Source organism: Anolis carolinensis, chromosome 1 (assembly GCF_035594765.1).
Source record: "Anolis carolinensis isolate JA03-04 chromosome 1, rAnoCar3.1.pri, whole genome shotgun sequence".
Classification (NCBI taxonomy): Eukaryota; Metazoa; Chordata; class Lepidosauria; order Squamata; family Dactyloidae; genus Anolis; species Anolis carolinensis.
Genome location: NC_085841.1, coordinates 23,645,618 through 23,669,036, shown reverse-complemented (window position 1 = coordinate 23,669,036; position 23,419 = coordinate 23,645,618). Strand labels below are relative to the sequence as shown.

General features: G+C 39.0%; 1 protein-coding gene across 2 annotated transcripts in view; it reads left to right on the top strand.

Annotated features, from left to right (window-relative positions):
- The window catches only part of epas1 (endothelial PAS domain protein 1), a 129,638-nt gene that overhangs the window by 62,108 nt on the left and 44,111 nt on the right, over positions 1-23,419 (top strand). Inside the window, exon 2 of one of the 2 annotated variants that reach the window (XM_062971230.1) lies at positions 8,859-9,043. In XM_062971230.1, coding sequence (XP_062827300.1) covers positions 8,859-9,043 — 185 coding nt within the window. Of the gene's footprint in view, positions 1-8,852; positions 9,044-23,419 lie in introns of both variants that reach the window. The other variant, XM_003225178.4, reaches the window with a different exon arrangement.

Here is a 23,419-nt window from a genome sequence, read left to right as displayed (position 1 = left end):
TAAATACTGTAAATAAATAAATAAATAAATCTCAGTTTCTGTTTCCTTCTGCCACTTTACCCTTTGTCCTGAGCTTCAATTTCTGGTGATTTCAAAGTGCAAAAGTCATTTGCATTCTGCCAACTCAGCAGGAGGAAGAACAGAGGAAGGGAAAAATCTTGCCCTTCCCAGTAGGTTTCAAATGCAAGCAAACTGTTGCAACCTCTTCTACTTTGTGTGTTCTTATTCATTAATTGCTCTTGGCCTCATGATCACACTGTGGTGTTGCTTGGACACATATCGCATTTACTCAATTCTAATGTTCACCTTTTTTGACTAAATTACCTTCTCAAAATTAGGGTGCTCATTAGATTTGCATAATATGGTAAATACTTTTTTGGGTTTCAGGGTTTTGAAAATTGAGTTACGTATTTGATTTGGTGGTGCATTAGACTCGAGTAAATAAGGCGTTCCATGCAGTTATGCCAGCCACATGACCTTGGAGGTGTCTACGGACAATGCCGGCTCTTCGGCTTAGAAATGGAGATGAGCACCAACCCCCCAGAGTCGGACACGACTGGACTTAACGTCAGGGGAAACCTTTACCTTAAATACGGATATATCCCAATTTTCAGCTGTGAAATGTTGGACGGGATTCTTATTGCTTCACGTCTTGTGAATTTATCCTTCGCATCTTCTAAACTTATGGCTTCCGTAATAAAATATGGGTCAAGATCATACTGGGGAGATATGAATATTACAGAGTACTGGTCTTTGATTATTCATTCATGTATGGAGGGTCTCAAGATGCTAATCTGAGAGCTGTCTTTCCACTGTAGTGATCACTCATCTATTCTTGACAGCTTATCTACTGCTTGGGGGGGGGGGGGGGGGGGTAGGACATCATTACCCAGAAGCTAAACCTGCATTGCTGAGATCTGCCTGCAGATAAGTCAACTATTTACATATTCTAAAAAGTACATACCAAAAGTGATGGTCAAAGTGCAGGGCAAAGGGCTTCCAAGCTGAATGTGGAGCTCTCGGGAATGAGAGGGAACGAGTTTCTATAACACGAACAGCTTGATCCTGTAAGTCCATAAGTTCAATAAGTCACCATGATTTTATCCATAGGCAAAGCTTGCAAAGATTCGTTTAGGGGCTATAATTCTTCAAATCCTCTAAAATGCATGGCCACTTGATACTTGCTACACATGCCAGCTGGGGAATTCTGGAAGTTATAGTCCTACAAAGTTATCTTTTTTTACCCATTGATAAATTGTGTGTTGGAGTCACCCATGATTTGATAGCACCAAACCATGACAGTTAAAGCGGTGTCAAGCTGCATTAATTCCATAGCGTAGATGCACCCTGTATTTTCTTTTCATGTTGTGAGATGCAACACCATAAGTTGAGCCCATTTTATGGAGCCCTAGGATTTGTAATTTGGTGAGGCATGAGAGCTCTCTGGTTGAGGATGCTGCTATCATAATTACAAATATGCAATGTGAAGGATCTGGCATCCTTCAATGGGGGAGACCATGGACTGAGATCCTTTAACAAGAAAGATAGATAACCAGAGGCTGGGATCCCTTTCATGGGAGACAACAGGGACTGAGCATAAACATGTTCTATCACTAAGATTTACTCATATACATTGCTAGGCATTTGCTTATCTTTAACACTCTTCAGTCTTGGCCATATTTGGTGTTCTTAATGTGTGTTGAACAAATAGCATGCAAGATGGAGAGAATGTTGTATGACTATCCCATCCACCAGGAGGAGGAAACCAATATCCATCTGAATGAATTATGAACAACTAAGGTTGTATTCACACTGCAGAATTATACCAGTTTGATGCCATATTAACTCTCATGGCTCGATGCTATGGCATTGTGGGATTTGTTTACCCTTCTCTGTCAGAGAGCTCTGATGCCACAACATACAACAAATCCCAGAACTCCATACAATGGAGCTTTGGCAGTTAAAGTGGTATCAAATTGTTATAATGATGTAATGCATACAGGAAGTGAGTTTGGCCATGCAAGTCCTCCATTTAATTTGCCTTCAGAACTTGTCACAAACCTGCAGTAATCCTTACTTTGTTATTTTGCATAGTCGTATGATTTCCTTAAGACTGATTTGGGCTACTGTGGAGAATAGTGCGGTATAGATACATTAGTAATACAAATAAAAACCAAATTAGTAAGCTATTACTATAAGTAATTACTAATTACTAGATATTACTAAAAGTAACTTACTACTGTAAGTAATAAGTTGAGTTACTGAGGTTGCATGATCATGGATGAGGCTATATTTTTCACCACATGCCAATGACTTGTTGCCTTTATATGTTTGTTTTTAAGTAACAAAAAGTACCTGTTTTAACTACATTGTGAAAACAGGAAATTAAAGAGTTACTTTTCAAAATGTGACATAGTCTTAACTTACTATTGAGAAAAGTTAACTGTGTTCTGTGCTTAATTCCATTTTAATGTTTTTATGATGTAAGTTTAAAATTGTCAAATATTGTTCTCAGTGTTGTAAGGCAGTCTTGTTTTAAGAGAGGAATAACAATAACAACAATAACAACAGCAACCACAAGACCAGTGTCAGTGGTTTCATTCACCCACCTCTGTAAAATTATATCCTCTCTGGGCATTTGTTAGGTTTTCTAGCACATTTCTATGGTATTCTTGGTCCAGAAACTCTTCATTTCAATAGGATTTGCTATTATCTGCATGTTTGCATATTCTACAAAGTACAGGGATATATCTCTTATTGGGGAGAGGGTTGTACAATATAACTAATTGTTTTGCCAAAATGTCTCCCAAGCACTGATGGAGAGGCTTAGCATAAGCACTATGGATTGTGATGGTTTGTGCATGTCACAGGATAATGAAACATGTTGTTGTTCTCTTGAACTCTGAAAATATCCCCCTTAAACTGCAGTTATATGATCTGTGGTTTCCATTTTGCAGAAAGCCAGGCATATTTTCCTTTATCTCTGGGTAGCATTAAAACATGCTATTCTTGTTCTGCGAGTTAACATTTGAAGTTGTGATAACAAACCTTTTGACAGCAGCATTTATTCCTGACAAGCTAATTAACTGTAGATTCTTGACCTTTGAGGTGCATGAACCAACACTATACACACACTCGCAGCACAACAAACAAAGGTAGGATGGGGAACTTACGTTTGTATAGAATCATACAGTTGGAAGAGACCCCAAGGGCCATCCAGTCCAATCTTCTGCCATGCAGGAACATACACTCAAAGCACTTCTGACAGATGGCCATCCAGCCCCTTAAAGCCTCTAGAGGAGTAGACTTTGCCATCTTTTGAGGCAGCCTGCTCTTACCATCAGCTGTAATTTCTCCATCTCCGCTTACTTTAAAGAGAAGTTTCCTAGGATCCCTCTCTTCCAGTCATTTGCTACCAGCTCATTTTTTCATAAAGTTAAGAAACAGAAAATCCTCTTCCTCTCCAGAGTGTCCTCACAATAATCCTGTGAGGCGGGTCAAGATAACCATGACAGCCAGGGAGATGGGTTTCATGGCTGGTTGAGGATTAGGGTTGCCTGGTGTCTCTTACCACTTCATCAGATGAAAGTGTCTATTTCCCGCTTCTCTGCACTGCCAGCAGAGTCCCCTGGAGCCCATCTTATGACACAGGGCTACTTCCAGTGGGGCTCCGTGGGGTTCCATGCCAACAGCATGCCGACAGTGGAGATAAATTGAACCCAGAGGAGTTCAGTGTATACCCGACTCCTCTTACAAGAAATCTAGAGGAGTCAAAGAGGAAGCGAGGGACAACGGGAAATGTTATTGGAAAGGATACCACATATCCCGATGACCCCTGATGGTAGGGAATGCAATGCGACACTACCCTACAATTTCCCCCACTGCCCCCCCCTCACACACACACTCTTTGTAAGGACCATCTGATGAGGTCCTTAATGGCTAGACATAAAATTTCTCTTATTATAAACACCCTAAACCAGTGGTGTCCAACCTTTTGCTCCTCCAGGTATTTTGGACTTCAGCTCCCAGAATTCTTCCCCATTAGACAAGCTGGCTAGGGCTTCTAAAACTGGAGTCCCAAACAACCAGAGGACCAAAAACTGGATATCACTACCCTAAACTTACCATATCCCATCTGATCTTAGAAGCAGGGTCAATCCTAGTTGCAAGCTGGATTCAATACTAAATACTACAGGCTATCCCTTCTCTTGGTTACTTTCATCACTTTCCTCTCCTTCCCCCTTTCTCTGTCTCTCCAATTTCATTTTCCCCATCTTGACACCAAGATTAGGATAGGTTGGACACTGAAGATTTTAAAGTTGTCTTATTGGAGCCTGGCTTCTGGTTAGTACTTTGATGATCAACCAATTAATTCCAGATGCTGTAAGTTATATAGTTCAGTGGAAGAAATTGGCAAAACCACCTTTTGAGTATTTCTTGCCCAACCCTATTAATTTCATGGGGTTACTGTAAATTGACTTGAAGGCTCATAAACACACAATGATTTGAGAATCAGAAAGCTTGTCCTTTATAGGGATGGCAGGTGTTCTCTATTGTAAGGGATGTCCCTCCTTGAGGACTCGAAGTATTTTCTCTTTTATATAGATTGATTGATGAAAGAACAAGACTCCCAAATACCATATTTTGGGGGTGTTGGTTCTCCCAAATGACATAAATGTGTTCATCATGTAGTTTATGAACATGAAAAGCATGCTCAAGTTACCAAACAGTCTGTTGTTTGAAGAAATTAGTTTGAAAGGTACATTGTACACCTTGCATATTGTTTGTGGTTAAACTGTTGTGGTTTGGATTATGGTTTGCTTCTACAGGAAATGTACTTGTAGACTTTTGGCCTGCAGTATCCCCAAAGGCACAGGGTAAATTACCTTGACTTGGATGTTTTATGTTCGTTTATCTCCAGAATAGATCCTTCTTTCATTCAGTTGTGGTTGTTTGTTTGTGTTGACATAATTAAGACTGAATACACTGCTTAGAGAATTATAATATTTTAAATTGGTTGATGTCTTTTGAAGATTCTTTCCTTTGAATATTGCATGGCATTTACAGTACTCACATTTCTTGTTTTTACTTGTAACTTTTTGTTTTATAAGACACAGTCATACTGGAAAAATGACTTATAAATTGATTGATTTTACTCCACATACACTGTAGAATTAATGCAGTTTGACGCCATTTTAACTGTCATGACTCAGTGCTATGGAATCATAGAAGTTGTGGACTGCTGTGGGAGGCCTTCTTTTCACAGTTGAATTAACATATGTATGAGTTCATTTTGAAACCATGACTCTCCCTGTGTATTTATTAGGCAGGTTTGGGTAGTTTCTCAGTTTGTAAACCTAGTATCTCCATTGGGCAGCTTAGCTTTTTCCATTAACCTCATTGGTATACAGATTGATTATCTTTTATCTGGAATTCCAAAAACCCAAATTGTCCATATGAGTGGCTGTGGCTGATATAGTGACACCTTTGCTTTCTGATGGTTCAGTGTATGTAAACTTTATTTTCTGCACAAAAACAATACAAATATTGTGTATAAGATTACCTTCAAGCTATCATTACAAGGTCTGTATATGAAACATAAATAAACTTTGTCTTTAGATATGGGTCTCATCAGCATGATATTTCATTATGCATATGTGATTGTTCCCAGATCTGTGGAAAAATCCAAAATGCTTCCAGTCTCAAGTATTTAAGATAAGGGCTACTCAATCTATCCTATCTTATTCTATAGGAGCCGTGGTGGTGCAATGGGTTAAACCCTTGTGCCGGCTGGACTGCTAACCTGAAGGTGGGGTTATTGATCTGAAGGTTGCCAGTTCGAGCTCCCATCTGTCAGCTCTAGCTTCTGGGAACATGAGAGAAGCCTCCCAGCAGGATCGTAACACATCCGGGTGTCCCCTGAGCATTGTCTCTGTAGATGACCAATTCTCTCACACTAGAGCGACTTGCAGTATACTCTAAAGTCACTTCTGACATGATAAAAACATTCCTATCCTATCTGATTTGTTATCGACCCACTCTTTGGCACTTCACGCAAATCTACCATTTGCCAAAATATACGGTCCTGTTCTTTTCCATTTCTGGCTGAATAGCTTAACCATTGGTTCATCCCATCGAGATCTGCTCAAGGGACACTTGTGATCTCTTGGTATCCAGTTCATAAGTCGACATGTCCATTAGTTGTCTTTAGTTCGTGCTATATGCCCTGCCGATCTTTTTGCTTCGTAGATTTCATTGACTACATCACATACCCCAATTCTTTGACGCAGCTCTTTATTGCTGACTTTATCTCTTATTTTCATACCACACATCCTTCTTTCCATTGTTCTCTGAGTCACCGCCAGTTTTTCCTCCTCTAACCTTATTGATGCCCATGTTTCAGATGCGTATAACATTGCCGGTAAAACTGTAGTATTGAAGATATCTGTTTTGACCTTTATTGGTGGCTTATCATCTGATATTGATCTTGATTAAATCACCTAGCGTTTTCTAAATATTTGGTGATGGGGTGGTACTATTAGATGTATTACATAATGGCAAAAGGTGTTTAGGAGCAATTACAGAAGAAATTGTATTTTGTACATTCTAAGACATTTGCTCCCTCTTAGAATTGAATGGCAGGTATTTGTTTGAAGAAGAATTGAATGGCAGATTGCCTGATGAAGAAATAACTATTTATTAATAGAACTATTTCTCTTAATTTTTCTTTGTAATGCTTTGAGGATAGAATTCCCAAACAGACATTATACATCTTTACACATTCCGCTCTCTGTATCCATGGGTTCTGCATCCACGGATTCTACCATCAAAGCCTTGAAAATATTCCAGAAAAGACAACTTCCAAAAGCAAAACTTTTTAAACATTTTATATAGGGGACACCATTTTACTATGATGTTGTATACAGTTGAACTTGGGCATCCACAGATTTGGGGGACCTGGAATCAAACCCCAGAAAATCCCAAGGACCCACTATTTCAATTGATATATTGGGTTGGGGCTGTAAAAGTGTGCTCAAATATTACTTTCTGACTATGAAAAAACATCTGTGTAAAATATGTACTACTATCTTCCTCTTGGTGGGATGTGAGATGAAAGAAGAGGAAGTTAATTCTGAGCTGTTACTTCAACTTTTTTGACATCCTCAGGTTTAATCCTCTGTCATCCTGCCTTTTCAACCTTTTAAAATCCCACTTCCCCCATTGTCCTCATCTTACTATAACGTGATATAGTTTAATCCTGAAACAGAAGATATTCTAATGCAAAATATCCTTCGACCAAGGAAATGTTACTCTTTTGAATATGAATCAAATTTCTCAGCCAAATTAAGTTCAAAGTTAAAAATAATAATAGTATGGATGCTGGAGAGGAAATCAGATGGAGGGCCCTTGGGGTGCATCTACACAGTAGAATTAATGCAGTTTGACATTCATGGAATTGTGGGAGTTGTATTTTTATAAATTTTTTAGCCTCCTTTGTCAAAGAGTCCAAGTGCCTCACCAAACTGCAGCTCCTAGGAATCCATAGCATTGAGCCAATCAAGTATCAAACTGCATTAATCCTACAGTGTACCCATACTCTTCTCTGTGAGCTCCAACCAAAGCAAACTGTTGCAGCATCTCCTAATTTGTGATTTCTTCTGTGTCAATAAGTTTTGCCATCTTGATCACACTCTGATATTGCTTGATCACATGTCTTTGAGTATTAATCTGTGAAATGATAGTGCCAAAACAAAATGTTTTTGCTGTTACTCCTCTTTTCTTTGGTCCCATCCACATTGATCATTTAATGCAATTTCAAACCGGTATTGAAGAAAGTGCTTTCACTGGGCATATGATTATGGAGGAAATCCTGGAACCAGTTTGAGGCTCGGATGGCAATTACATAAACCGCAGAGCACTGATGCACTTTACTGGCTTTCTATTGCATGCTTTTGTAGGAGTTTATTGTCTGGCCACCGCAGTTTGAAGCTAGATTTGAACTGCACTACATGGTCCATGTAAATTGAGCTGAAGGCCACAAAAACAAGGCCAAAGGCTGGAGGTCTCCTATCCCTTGGCCTGTGGAGTAGTATGAGATTTCAAACAGACAAGATAAAATAGTGAACTCCTTTACACTGATGACGCGTGGCCTCTTCCAAGCAAGCAAAACACTTAAGATAGGCATCGCTAACCTGTTCTGCCACAACTTGTTCTTGCTCAAAGTATGTATACAGCAGTAATCACATACACACTTGCGGTCACAAGATGAAAACAAGATCTAGCCCAAGTCCAATTTTTCATTTATTTGCAAGGAATTCTTCCAGTATGATTTATGACAGCTTTTGCAGTCTGGCCTTCAGTTTCAGGTTTGGGGGCCAAAATGCAAAATGACACAACCATAAAAAGCAACCTCATCGTAAAATGATAGAATAAGCCATTAAAGGGAGCGCGAAAGCCAGGAAACATTAAAAAAGATACTGACTAGTGTGTGCATGCATACACATAGGCATATACAACCTGCATGGTTGCCAAGTGATCTTGCTAAGGAGTGAGTAGTGCTTGGAAATACTTGCACAATTTCCATAATTCTCTAGTTGGCATGCTGGTTGAGAAATCTGAGAGTAGGGTCATATTTGAATAAGCAACCTTTCTAAGGTGGAAGGTTTTTGTCTTGTTTTGCTCTTTTAGAATTAAACTGTGTGGGTATAGCTACACTTGTTGAAGTTATACCATAGTTTTATGAAACCACACTAACACCTTTTTGTAGTGGGTGAGAGATACCTTTGTATTTGTCCTGTTGAAATATAAATTATATCTCAAGATCTTTCTTTCTCTTCTTCTGTTTTGACAAGGAGCAGCTCTGAAAGGAGGAAGGAGAAGTCCAGGGATGCAGCAAGGTGCAGAAGAAGCAAAGAGACTGAGGTTTTCTATGAGCTGGCCCATGAACTCCCTTTGCCTCACAATATCAGTTCACACCTGGACAAAGCGTCCATCATGCGTCTTGCAATCAGTTTCTTGCGGACACACAAGCTCTTGTCTTCAGGTAAGCCATGCTGTCAAAAATGATCATGTTTAAACATAATTAAAGTGCCTGACTTCTGGTGGCAGCATTCCACAGAGTTGTGTTGGAAGACCTTGGGAAGACGTATCTTCTCTAGGAATTTGATAGGTCTTCCAACACAACTTCTGGAGGACACATGCCATAAAATCTCTTTCAGGACCTAGGTAATTTCTAGAGATAACATTTTCCACCAGGTATGGATGAGTCAAATCATGGAAATGAATTCAGTGGTTATCTCAGTCTTGCTGAATTTTCTTCCAAATAGCAGAAACCCTGTAGAAGGGATAAGTCGTTCTCTATCAGTGTGACATGTTTGGGGAATGGAGCTCTTTCTGACAATTAAGCAATGTTAGCACTAGTAAAGCTTCACACATCCCGCAGACATATCTGAAGTCAGAATCTGAAAAATAGAATCAAGGTTTTAATGGTCAGTATCCTATAAGAAAGTCAGGAAAGCCAAGTACAGGAATACAAAGCAAAAGACTGATAACAATACAGGGCCATCAGCCAGCAATGCAAAACATAACAGGAATTTCAGGAATACCAATAGCCGGTTCCGAGTATGCTGCTCAGACTGACACTGTTATATAGGAATAGCTAAAGCCCCATTCCAATTCAGTGCGAGTCTGTTTAAAAATATGGGTGCAAATCTTTCAGGTATCAGCAACCATAGCTAGCAAAGCCATGGGTGCTGATTGTTAGGAGTTTCACTGCCAACATTTGAAAGGCTGCATCACTCCCACCCTTATGTTAGAGGTTTCTAGAATGAGCCTTCCACTTCAGGAATCCTTTACTTCCAAAAAGTCCTGCTGCAGCTAAATATTTCTTCTAGCCTAGGCCTGCATAATCTGTGGTCCTCTGGGTGTTTGAGACTTCAGATGGCCATTGGACAAGTTGCCTACGGCTTCTGGGAATTGGAATCTCAAACACCTGTAAGGCAACAAGTTATGCAGGCTTGTCAATCTTTCTCTCCCCATCTCCCAAAACAGCATAACATGCCTGTCTGCAATTTGTAGCAAATAATTTCAAGGGCAAATATTTCTGACATATTTTGAGTAAGAAAGCATCATGCAAGGGGCAAGATTGTATTGGTATTCCTCGACAGAATGCTGATCCGTAGTTCCAGAACTGTGTTTCTTTTGTTTGAAAATTGGAATTCTGAACATAGATTTAAGAAGCCATTTGTTATCCTCAACTGAGCATTTTAAAAAAAAATCTCCACTGAGTGCCTCAAGCTGGATATATCTGACCCCAATGAAACTTCTAGCATATTGTGAAGTATTAAAATACCCATATCCACCATACTGCTGTGAGTCTGTGTGTGTTGTGTGCCTTCAAGCTGTTTGTCCATGTATGGTGACCCTATGAATTTCATAGAGTTTTCTTAGGAAAGGAAGACGCAAAGGTGGCTTTGCCAATTCCTTTATTTGAAATAGAGCTTACACATCACCTGCCATTTGATGGCAATCTCGCAATCAAGTAGTAACCTGGGCTTAGCTTCCAAGATCAAATGAGATTTGTCTGAGCAGATATGGTTTTATCTAATTTTGAAAACTAACCAGAGCCATATCTGGTTAATACATTGATTGGAAACCAACGCAGTCATAAAATAATAGCATTGGAAGGGGATTTATGGTCCATTGAGTCCAACTCTCCCCTTCAGTGCAGGATCTCATCTCCATGAAGACATCCAAAGAATGAGACCTCATCTCCTCTATAGGCAATTGGTTCCATTGCTGAACTTCCCTCATTGTCAAGAAGTTATTTCTAATGTTAAATTGAATTCTACCTACCTGTAACTTAAAGCCATTAGAACATGAACAACAGGGATTCCAGGTAAGGACTGAGAAAGAATTCTGCTGTATACCATAGAGAGGCTTTATTGATGGACTGGACTAGATTACCAGCAGACTGACTCATTATAAAATAGCTTCCTGTAAGTGTTTATTGGACATAATCAAGACTATTTCACAATTCCCAAGCACCCAAACACCAAGATAGTTGAAGTTGTCAAAAGAAATGTGCTGAATCATAACCACTTGGAGCCAGCACATCTTTAAGTTAGGATCACCCTATTAAACTTTTTTACAGGTGAAACCCATAAATGCAATAAACAAACTAAATGTGTTGCCAAAGCAGCAAATAAAGACCAAAAAAAGCCACATAGCTTCATAAAGGTAAGGAATACAGCTAAAAATAAAAACTTTTTAATTAAAGCCAATTAAATTATTTAAGCCTCAAGAGTTTTTAATACTAATTAAAATACCAGAGATTATAAATTACAAAAGATTTCCATGCTGGAGCAAGCATATCTCAATTTGATGTGAAAACATGTTTGCACAATTGCATTTAGAAAGCAGCTGCATCATCCAAAGGCTTCACTTAAGGAGGATTATGCATGAAGCCAATCTGTTTCTCCCATTATCTGTAGTTTACCTTTAGTTATTATAGTAATCTGTAACACTGTTAGTTAATACACACATAATCACAAACATGAAAGATTTATGCATGTTATGTTTGCAAAGGTTGGGAAAACTGATTTGTATTTCCTTTGAGAAAGTGTCAGAAGAGTTTATATCTTGCCATTATTGCTTTGCGTACAGCCGCAAAGGATGCAATGACATTGCTGTTCTACCTGGCAAGGTGCTCTGTGTAACTCAAAAGCATGCATATATCAACATCAATGGATATTTGTCCAGTAGTTAGTTTAGCATTAGTTTGCAGCAGCATTTATATAGTGCAGACTTCTTAAACTTTTACACTCGCGATTCCTTTTGGCTCAGTTATATTTACATTGCCCAGGTATATAGGTACATAAAATGTGTATAAAAATCAAACATTTACTGATAACAAAGCTTGCTAAACAGGATGATTTTCCTTTTCATGAAGTACACCTGAAGCATCTTCTGCAGCATCCAGTATACTATACAACAAATTTCTGTAAATGTCTAAAAACAGTCACTAGGTGCAATCAGAAACCTTTTACTGTTGTCAGATTTTTTGGGAGCTAAAGGGACCTTATTTGGTATTGGGACCCACAGTTTTAAGAAGCAGTGTTGTAGACTGTTGCAACCATTCAGTCTATTGCAAAGAGTAGATTTAGACTGCCAATGCCTTATACTATATGATGTAGTCCTGTTACCTTCATACATGAGAGTAAGGCCACCCACTTTGCCCAGTCATGCAAAATATAGAGCTTGATACAAGACGTTGTTTGGTGGTTAAACATGCAATAGATTTAAATGCTTAACTGGAGATTTGCAAGATAGTACTGCTGATAAGTAACATCTCTGTGTTGAGCTGGTTCTCACACTCCACTATGACCAATGTGCAGATGAAAACTACATCTAAAGCATGCCTGTATTTCCTATGGGGGATGCCCATAGCTGGTAGTGGCAAAGCATATACTTTGCATACAGAAGGTTAAAAGGTTCAAACCCCAGCCGGTGCTGCCCCAGCTTTTCCTGCTGCCTGAGGTGGAAGGCAGAGTGTTCCTCCTCTTATTACCCTCATTATTTGTTAAGAAATTTGAGTTAAGTGTATACTATATATTTTGTATTTTTTTTAAAAAAACGCTTTTACATTCCACTGAAGTGAGTTCTTTCACAGAGATTTATTTTTAAAATCATTGGAAGATGGCCTTTGTGTTTATATAAATTGGCACTGTTTTCTTTTCTTTTACCAACATTAAAATGTGTTTTTAAAAAAGAAGAATATCTCATTGAAAATAATGCTTCTTGCCAATGATTTGTGTAGGGAGATGTTACATTTGAATTAAAAGATTGCCTCACCTAAGTGCTAAGTGCTTTCCTGCAATAGGCAGGGATGAAATTAAACAGTTTGGGCTACAACAATAACTATAATGATGCCTACAATATTTCCTGTTGCTCAGAGGACATCCTCTTCTATAGCCCATCCTTTGCTAAGATTGATCTGTCTCAGCTGATTTTTCCAGAGCAATTTTTAACCCTGTCTTTAAGAATGCTGCAATACATAAAAGGGATTCTTCATCTGTTAGAACAGTGAATTATACTATTTTATGTATTGAGGGAGGGTTATTATGCCAGGTATGACCTACATATATTTAAATATAATCAGAAATCATGAATCGATGTAATAGACACAAGTTCCCTTCCATGGTGGATGATATTGTCACTTTCTTGGAAAATGCATTATTTGCTGGTTTTTCCTGCTATGCTGCTTTAAAAGTGTGGCAAGATCAGCTGAAATAAATAGATCAGATCAGTTGCAACCAAAGTCCAGTCATTTTTTTTAGTAGGAACTAACGTATAGTACAGTCATGTACTTGTCTACCCAGATGCAAGGCCCCATGAACTGGCTGGAGATAAGACATAAAAGAAGACATCTGGAGGTCACCAAAGTGGAGCAGGCTGATGTACTAATACTGGTGGTTGCAATAAGGTATTTTGTCGGCTCAGGGGATGCTTGGAAGCAGCAGGGTTGTTGTGCCTTTCTGTGTATTAAATTGCTCATTCTGCTGCATAGTTTCTATCTCATTAGCTTTAAGTACTCTTCACCCTATAACCCCATGAGTTCACAGAGTTACTGCTGAGGGTTTGACATGTGATGAAGTCTGGGACTTGAACAAAAGAACATCATGTGCTGTGATGATTTTCTAATGTCCCTTTCTGTCCAACCCATGCAATGCTACTCCCTTTTCATATCTTAACAGTGTTTTCCCAACTCTCATCCTATGGGAGTTTTGGACTTCAAGTCCCAGAAGCCTCACCTGTCTTGGCCAGTGATCAGGGATTCTGGGACCTGAAGTCCAAGACACCTGGAAGATCAGAGTTTGGAAAAGACTGTTTCATTAGTAAAGATATATGTCCATTGACAATATTGTTTTCTGAGTCTAGATCTTCATCCAGCCAAAACGGCACCTTCCACACTGAATAGGGAAGTAGGAGGAGGCTTGAAGGTACTCCAAGGTTTGCAGAAGTGCAAAATAAAATAATAATGGTGGTGAATGGAAGTGGCGAGATGGAATGGTTTATCCAGAAGAGAAGGACACTTCTGGCTGCTTAGAAACCTGATCAAGAGCACCTGACGCTGCAGTATTTTGTTGCAGGTGTCCACTAGTTTCTGTTTGGCTTCCATTCTCCATATGTCAATAAGCAATGCGGACAGAAGAGTGAAGTCTGGGGTGAAGCAGCTGGTCAGATTGTGGCTGAGACTCTGCAGAAGTTGCATGGATCTTAAATTGAGAATGTTTGAGGATTGCTAACTTAAGCTGTCAAATTAAATTTGGTTATTTAAAGTGTGATCAGTGGGCATGTTCTGCCACAAATATGGAAATTGCCTAAATATTTTTGTTGCACCTCGCTTTATTTTATCCTATTTCTGGGCTGTTTGGCTTCCTGTTATGTCTCATTACTGCAGACAGCTAGTGCGATTATTTAAGTTAATGGCTTTATTCAAAACAAAAAAGAAGTCTTCAGGCTTACTTGTTGTCATTGTTGTTGTAACCCTTAAGAAGCCAAACTTCAGAAAATGAAATTAAACAATTTTAGAAAAGCTTTCAGCTGATCTGCTCTATTTTGTATTTGTTTTATGAACTGAGTTTTGACACTTTCCTTACTGGAAAACAATATCATTGCTGTCGAGCCTCAATATTGCTTCTTAATCTCTTATAAATTGTTAGCTGAAGCACGTAAATAATTCTCTGTATCCCAGCTTGCCCTCTCAAAAAGGGTTGTTTAAAAATTTTCTGTTATTTTTAGTGTTGAGTTTTATACGCCACGTACAGATATTCCCCTGACCCTAAGCAAAAATGCTTGAGTTTGGCCCATTTTGTAATAGGAAATGTTGGTCCCATGGCTTCAAGTTCAAAAGAATGCAACATACCAAGCATTGCTTTATTTTGGTTCCTTCTTTACTTAGTAACCATGCCTCTTTGATTTTCACAGTAGGCTGCGCAATGTGAGAATGCGGGGAAGGAAGCTTTGGGACTGTTAGTCTGGTCTCCAGCCTGAAATGACTATTGCAGGAAACTAACTGGAACAATAGCTGTAGAATATTGTTCCTATTGTCTGCAGGGTGTATTCTGTTGGTTGAACTCCTCCACTGCCATTCAATAACGTTTCAATGCCTTTAAAAATGAATGGAAGGCATCCATTAAGAGATTTGGATTTGATGGGAACCTTCATAGTACCTCTTGAGTTGTAGAGCCCTCTTTGCAAGCAAATTAAGCTGGTTCTGTGGCTGCCAAGATTGTTTGGAGTGTCTGTTTGCTTTTTTCTGCTGAAGCAGTACTTATTTATCTACTCACATTTGCATGTTTCGAACTGAGAGGTTGGCAGGAGCTAGGGCTAACAGATGGGAGCTCACCCTGACTCGTAGATTCGAACTGCCAACCTTCAAATCAGCAGTTGAGCAGCACAAGGGTTTAATCCCTTGTGCAACCGCAGCCCAGAACTCATAATTCTCTTGTTTTATCTTTTATGGTGTTAATGTAAATTACTTTGAATATTCATGAATGGAAGGGGTATTCAAAAAGTATGCAAATTAAAATAGAACATATATGGCTTTTTCCAGCCTGGAAAAGATAATGGGTAAAAGGTTCAAGGCAATACAAACAAGTGTCATAAATGTTTAATGCAGTAGTTGCTCTTTGTCATTAATTTGACTTCAATTTTTGGAGACCCAATGAATGAGAGACCTCAAAGACCCCAGGTCTTTGCCTGCCTTTCTCAGGTCTACCACACTAGGAGTATTGGCTTCCCTGAGAGAAGCCGTTCTCCTATAGTATGGTCACCTTTTTCCTTACTTCTTTTTACGTTGTTGTTATTGTGTACCTCTCCAACTTATGGTGACCCTAACACAAACATATGACAGGATTTTCTTGGCAAGATTTGCCATTCTGAGATTGAAACAGTATGTCTTGCTCAATGTCAACTAGTGGATTTCATTACTGAGTTGGGACCTTCCCTTGATGCACATCACCTTATCATATAAGCAAAATATAACTGCCTCTGATCTGTTATCTTGGCTTCTAAGAAAAGTCCAGGCTTGATTCATTAGTCTTTTTATCAAGCCATGTTATCTGTAGAATTCTTCTCCAATGCCATATTTCCAATTAGTTGATTCTCTTTCTGTTAACTGTTTTCCTTGTCACCTTTTCACAACCAGAACTACTATGGCCTGGATGATCGTGACTTTAGTATTTAAAGCTGAATGAATAATGCACAACAGGAAATATGAATAAAGCCAGGCACCTTATGTAAAAAACGGAGTTGGAAGACCCAAAATGCCAGCACCATTGCCTTATTTATATACATAATTCTTATTCTGTTCAAATGCTAACTATGGTTAAGTTTAGCATACATTCCATTAGTGGCTGGTGGTTTCCATGTTAGTGAATCAGCCCTTAATTTTAATCTGAGTTTTAAAGGCATTTTCAAAGAACTTTAAATGGCACTGAGCCCAGTCCTAAAAATAAATTCAATTACAGTGGATAGCTCCTTTACAATTTGGAGTAAAACTACACTGGGTTTGCTACCTACTGAATGGGAAATGTTAGTGTATTTTAAAGAAAAATATAATGGTTAATGTTGCAAATTAGGGGAGCCAGGAGGTAGGTGTTGTGTTTCCAAGACTTGGTTTAGATTTACAAGCTAAATTTTTAAAGAGCCAGTGTTAGATAAGATGATTTTCAGAGAATAGAGAGCAAAGCCCAGACTTTTCAGTTTAGTGGGGCTGGGAAATCATGTGGCCCTTCAAATGTTTTGGAACTGCTTTTCCAATGAGCCCAAGCCAACATAGCCAATAGTAAGATATCCTGGAGGTGGCAATCCAATAACATCTGGAGAGCCACAGGATTCCTAGAACTGGACTCAACAAACAAAGACATTAATGACCATTTTGTCTGGAATCCATTTTTAGCAAGCAGACATTTGTGAGGGTTTCTGAAAGTGTAATTTCTCTCTTCCTTCCTTGTTTTCTGTTTTCTTGAGCAGGTGGAGGAAACAGTTGAGTTTCCCCTCCTCTCCCCTCATGGCTATTGCTGGTAAAAGTGATGGATAAGAAACAGACAGGAAGTTTTTACAAAAAAAAAGAAAAAAAGACTACGAGATAGATTTCTTTCAAGACAAATATTAGCAAATCCAGGGAGCAACTAGGGAACAGGGTGTGGTTGGGTATGGAAGAGATGCTTACGAATGTTTTTTGTAAATGTTGCAAGCTTTTTGGGATGATGGTGGCCCATTTCATAATCTATGCACACACTAAAGACATTTTAAGTACCTGCATGTACATACCTTAAAGATAGCCTTGCTGAATCATGTTGGCCTTTGTCCAGTTGTTAGTCCTGTCTCAAATACATACATTCAATCAGAACAAGATTTAATTTGCCAAGTTCCTATTAATTCCTGTTGTTCTGAGAATCAACTGGATTTGGACCTGTGTCATCTAGGTTCTTCATAATGGTTTTTTATTTTATTTTTCTTCCTTGGAAACAAATAGGCAGTTTAAAACAATGTTGTCAGTTATAAGTCAAGTCTCCAAATGCAGTGGAGCTTAATTCTAAGGAAAGAGGTAATAGCAAACTACATACCAGAATGTAGAGTGAACAAATCTTTATTCACCCTTTTTTTCTCCTTGTGATTTGTTTGTCTTCATTCACTACTGTCAATCTAAGCAGATTTGTGCATTTTGTACCAGTTTTGAAATAACCTAATTTATAGAGGCAATTCTAATTGCTGAAACTTTACCTTCTATAGCAGTGGTTCTCAACCTTCCCAACCCCATAATACAGTTCCTCATGTTGTGGTGACCCCCAATCATAAAATTATTTTCATTGCTACTTCATAACTGTAATTTTGCTATTGTTATGAATCGTAATGTAAATATCTGATAGGCAGGATGGATTTTAATTCACTGGACCAAATTTGGCACAAATACCCGATATGCCCAAATATGAATACTGGTGGGGTTGGGAGCGGATTGATTTTGTCATTTGGGAGTTGTAGTTGCTGGGATTTATAGTTCACCTACAATCAAAGAGCATTCTGAACCTGACCAATGATGGAATTGAACCAAACTTGGCATACAGAACTCTTACAGGAATTACTGCAATGGTTTGATGGGCATTGACCTTGAGTTTGGGAGTTGTAGTACACCTACATCCAGAGAGCACTGTAGACACAAACAATGATGGATCTCGACCAAACCTGGCACAAACACTCAATATGCCCAAATGTAAACACTGGTGGAGTTTGGGGAAAATAGATGTTGACATTTGGGAGTTATATTTGCTGGGATTTATACTTCACCTACAGTCAGAGAGCCTCTTGAACCCCACCAACGATAAAATTGGGCCAAACCTCCCACACAGAACCCCCATGATCAACAGAAAATACTGGAGGGATTTGGGAGGAACTGACAGTGATTTAGGGGAGATGTAGTTCACCTAACTCTATAGAGCACTTTGAATTAATATGTGTTTTCTGATGGTCTTTGGCAACCCTTCTGACACCCTTTCGTGATCTCCCAGGGGTCCCGACCCCCAGGTTGAGAAACACTGTCTGATGATCCTTCTCCAAAGCCCACCTTCCTTTGCCAAAACAAAAAACAGTGCTTTTCTGGTGGTGGTACCTCAACTCAAGACATACTCACTAGATAGGCTTGTGTACTGCTAACGTTGCAATCTTTTCGCCCAGGGCATTTTAATAAGTAAGGGTGTTCATTGCTTTCTGGTGTAATTCTAATCATAAATAAATTCTACTGAACTTAATGAGCTTTTTAAAGTCATCTTGCCTGTATAACATTTGTATGAAGTGTTGCTTTAATCAGATAGTCTGTGGCTTCTGGCTAGGGCTGATGTAAGTTATTTCCCTTGATTAGCTGTGGGTAATAATCCCAATTTGAATGCCAGGCACTGCAGTTGTCTGTACTTTAATATCTGGTTATAGCTGCAAGGAAGCTATAAAGCATATATGGTATTATTTTCTTCTAGGGTAAAATCTACAACCCAGTATCTTCAGGTCATATGATTTGAAATGTGGTGTTATATCAAGATAGCTCTAATGTAAAATCAGCTCTATATCATTATGAATATAGACAGAGATCCTACATTGTCAACTTTTATTGTGAATGTGTCAAGTGGGACCTCAATATCCACTGGGGTTTGGTTCCAGGACCCGCCTCCCACCCCCCATAGATACCAAAATCCATGAATGCAGTCGTCTAGCAAAATTGTGTCCTTTACATAAAATGATGAACATCTCAAACAAGTGCCACAGAGAGCTTGAGGATCTGTGAAATGGTGGGGGGCTACAACAGGGCATGCCTAGGCATGAATATAGGGCACAGTGTATGACAAAATGAAGTTTTACTCCCCTCCTCCCCACAATTTATTTCCAAGCCATAATTGGCTGAATCCATGGATATGGAAGGCCATCTGTAAAAGGACCTTAATCACCAGAAATCATTCCAGGCAATAGAGGACTGGATCGAGTCACAGTAGGATGGCTCCTGTTCCAGTTCTTCATCATACAGCAGATCACTGGTGGGAGGGAGCTGGAAATAACACCCCGATCTACTCTGATACACCAATAGAATTGATCTACATCACTCGTAACAGTTGCTGTGGCTGCTAAGGTATGACAGGAGATGATATTGTGTTACAGTTTTAGGGAGCATTTATGATGGTGACAATAGGGCCAGAGTATAACAGAATACAGAGCAGTTATGGATGCAGTTCTTGGTTATGGGTCTGTAACTGTATTGTAGGATAACAGTCATGGTTGGTAAATACAAGTTGAATTTCCCTTATGTAAAATGCTTGGAAGTCATGTTTTGGATTTCTCCCATGTATTTTGGAATGTCTTGGATGTTTTGAGGTCTTGAGATAAAATGAAATATCTTGGAGGTTAAACCCAAATCTAAACACATGAATTTATATTTCATATACACCTTATATACATAGCCTGAATAGAACTTTATACACAATATTTTTAAATAATTTTGTGCATGAAGCAAAGTTTGTTTATATTGAACCACCAAAGAACAAAAGTGTCACTATCTCAGCCACCCATAATGTCAGTTTTGGAATTTGGAGTACGGTATTTCATATTCCAGAATTCCGGATCAGGGATACTCAGACAGTACATGTTTCATGTCTTCTTACTGGAGTCTACTGATTTTATTGCTTTGAGTAGGTACAATTGATCCCCTTGAATAATGAGAGTAGATACTTCTGTATGTTGGATTATGCAGTGTTGAAGTTGGATCTCACCGATGCCATTCCTTCTTGCAAAGAGAATCTCAATCTGAGCTCTTTGCTGCATTACAAGAAGACATCTAAAGGAAGTGAGCAAGCATCTGTGGAAATGTATCTTGGCCCTTTGGAACTGCATATCCTGACAGTGGGAATCAATCAAAGCTTGTTTACAAAGGATATTTTTAGCATAAAAGAATATTTTCTTGGGCTATTGTACTAGCCATTTGTCATAAAAGGGCAGTGCCACGTGATTATTTATACTTTTTTCTAACTCTGCATGATTGAGAAAAGGTACAAGGTAACTTTGTGTATTTTCAAAATGATGGAGAAGGATTTTAGTAGGTAAAGTGGTCTCTGAGTACTTTAGGCCAAGAATCTGTCTAAAATTTGGAAGATACTCTTGTTCTCTAGGATAGTAAGGAGGAAAGGGGATTTCATACCGGTGAAATTATCTGCTCACCGATGTCAATTTCAAAAATGGGCTTGTGGACCTATCCAGATGTTTAATTGGTTCCAAGATTGTGGTAAAATTTACTGAGGCACATCTCTAGCTTGTATATGACTTGCTTCTCATACGCCGTAATTGTAGCGTGCAGCCAATTTAGAAGTTGCCACCACAGAAAAAACATCAACATCTGTATCCATCTACAGAGGGAAAAGCTAAAGCTCAATGTCAGCTTTCATCTGATGCATATATAACTTCCAGTGTTAATCTTTAGTATCTCCAGACAGGTCTGTAAAAGACTACATTCTGAAATCCTGGAGTCTTGCTGTCACATAATTAGAGCATAGAAAGGTTCCCTTTTGAAATACAGGTCCCAGAATCCCCAGCCAGTATGGTCACTAGCCATACTGGTTGGGAGATTCTGGGGATTGTAATTTTAAAAAAACATAATTTACTAAGCTCTGCAGAAAATATCAGAAGGACCAATTATCTGACTTAGTATGTTGCTACCCATGGCCCTGTTTAAATAGAAGTGAAATGTGTAGTAGGGAGCTGCACAACAGTCAAAATGTGTCCTTGGATAACTTTGGCACAATTTTCTATTGTTCTTAACATACATCCTTCAAGTTATTTCTTTTCAGTGCTGAGTGTAAACAGTAAAATGAAAGGCCTTAATTACCAAAATTGTCAGCATTCACAATAACCCTTTCTCAAAGGGAGAGCATATATGTAGCTCTTGTTACAAAACTTAATTAGAAAATTGTTTGGGCAGAGCACAAGTCAATAATTGCTTCAAGAACCTAGCCTCAGCATAGCTGGATGCATGAGTAAGCTGTCTCCCTCCCTGCTAGAGTTTATTGAAGTTCATCACAGTGGCTCTGATACCCGGCCGTGAAATATGCAGTCTATTCCATCCATTCGCTTTCATTGATAATGTCTTTCATATTGATTTGAAATTAGCCTGCTTCTGATGTTAGGAAATGGAATAGTGGCAGCGGATACTGGGATAAATGTGTCAGGATCAGCCTCATACAAGACAGAGATAGCCTGGATCTCAATGGAAGTTACCGTACTTTGCTGCTGCTGCTAATGAATTTGAACTATTATTGCCTGTCTTTTACTGCCCTTTGTCTCCCTGTGACCAAGAAGGAGATTAACCTCAAAGAGATGTAGGCCTGTAACTCTCAACAGCATCACTTGTATTCTCTTGTGTGTGTAGTGGCTTGAGCGTTACTATGACCCTGGAGATGAAGGTTTGAGTCCCTGCTCAACCATAGAAACCCACTGGGTGACCTTTGGCAAGTCACACACTCTCAGTCCCTCCAAAATCCACAATAAGTTTGTCTTAAAGTCACTATAAGTCAGAAATTACTTGAAGGTACACAACAATGTGATTTTAACACCTTGACCTGATGAAGAAGCCAGTGATATATTTTGTGCTTTCTAGTTGTCCCAATAACATTATCATTTTGGGCATTTTGGATTTTGTTGTATCCAGCCCTAAAGTGTGCTCCAAATGTCTTGTGTGTCAGTGTCTTGCATTGGCTGGCCAGCCAATCATCTTGTCTGGTTACTTTGTTCTTCTCAGTAAATTTTTCTGTTTATGCTAGCACAGTACGGTTTGATAGTGCTGGGCCTGTGGTTATAAAATAGGAACACTACATTATTTTAAGAATAGTGTAAGAGAATGAGGCTCTAGCCATGATTGAGAAGTCCTCCTTCAGTCATCTTTGCCTGAAAGTATGTATAGTGGTAGCCATCATAGAGAAGACACCGTCACTACTTCTTTTTAACATGGTCAGAGCAAAAAAGCCAGCTTCTGGGGGGGGGGGGGGGGAAGGGGAGAAATAATAGCCTGACAGTAGCAGTATACAATATCAAGCAAATTAAATCAAGGGACAATTTCCAACAATTGTAGACCCAATAAATCAATAATAACATCCATTAGTCCAATGCATTTATCCTACTTGGGAATGACAGCAGGACTCAAATTATAATATCCATGAAGGTCCCTCCCTCTCTCTGATTCTCAGTCTTTATTGCCCTTGAACTAGTATGAGTTACCAGTGTTAATGCTTTAATTTCCACAACTCCCAACTCACATAAAACATAAAACCCTTGAGCAGGCAAAAAAGTAGCCATCCCAGGATGTGCATCATAAAAAACATTGTGTGGGTCACTTTGTTCAAATGTAACGTTACTCCATTGTTTGGAGTATTATTTAAGTTGGCAATGAACAGACTCCATCCAGGAAAATCAGTGTCCCAGTGATGGAAAGATATTTGTGGACAGGGCTTTTTGTGCCTAGGTGCCATAACCTTGTACCTCCTCAGGTAGCTTGCTCTTCTTGGCCACTGCATAGGATGGTGCCGAAGCAAGAATCCATTGCCTGGAGCTTTGTCAATTTTTATATGGGAAATGGATCCAGGATATTTTCCTTTGCTTTGGTCAGCATAATGTCCTTTTATGGTGCTCCAAATTTTTGAAGTCTTGTCTCCTTTTTGCTTTCATTCAGATGAAGCCTTTCTTTCAGGCAATAAGGCCTTCATTCAGTAGTGAAAAACATGAACTTAATTTACTACTATAAATCAGTGCTTTGAATTCTAGCATTTGTTCAAAGTCCTAGAATGCCTCAGCCATGATGACCAATTAAGGGGTTTTTCTTGAGCTCTGG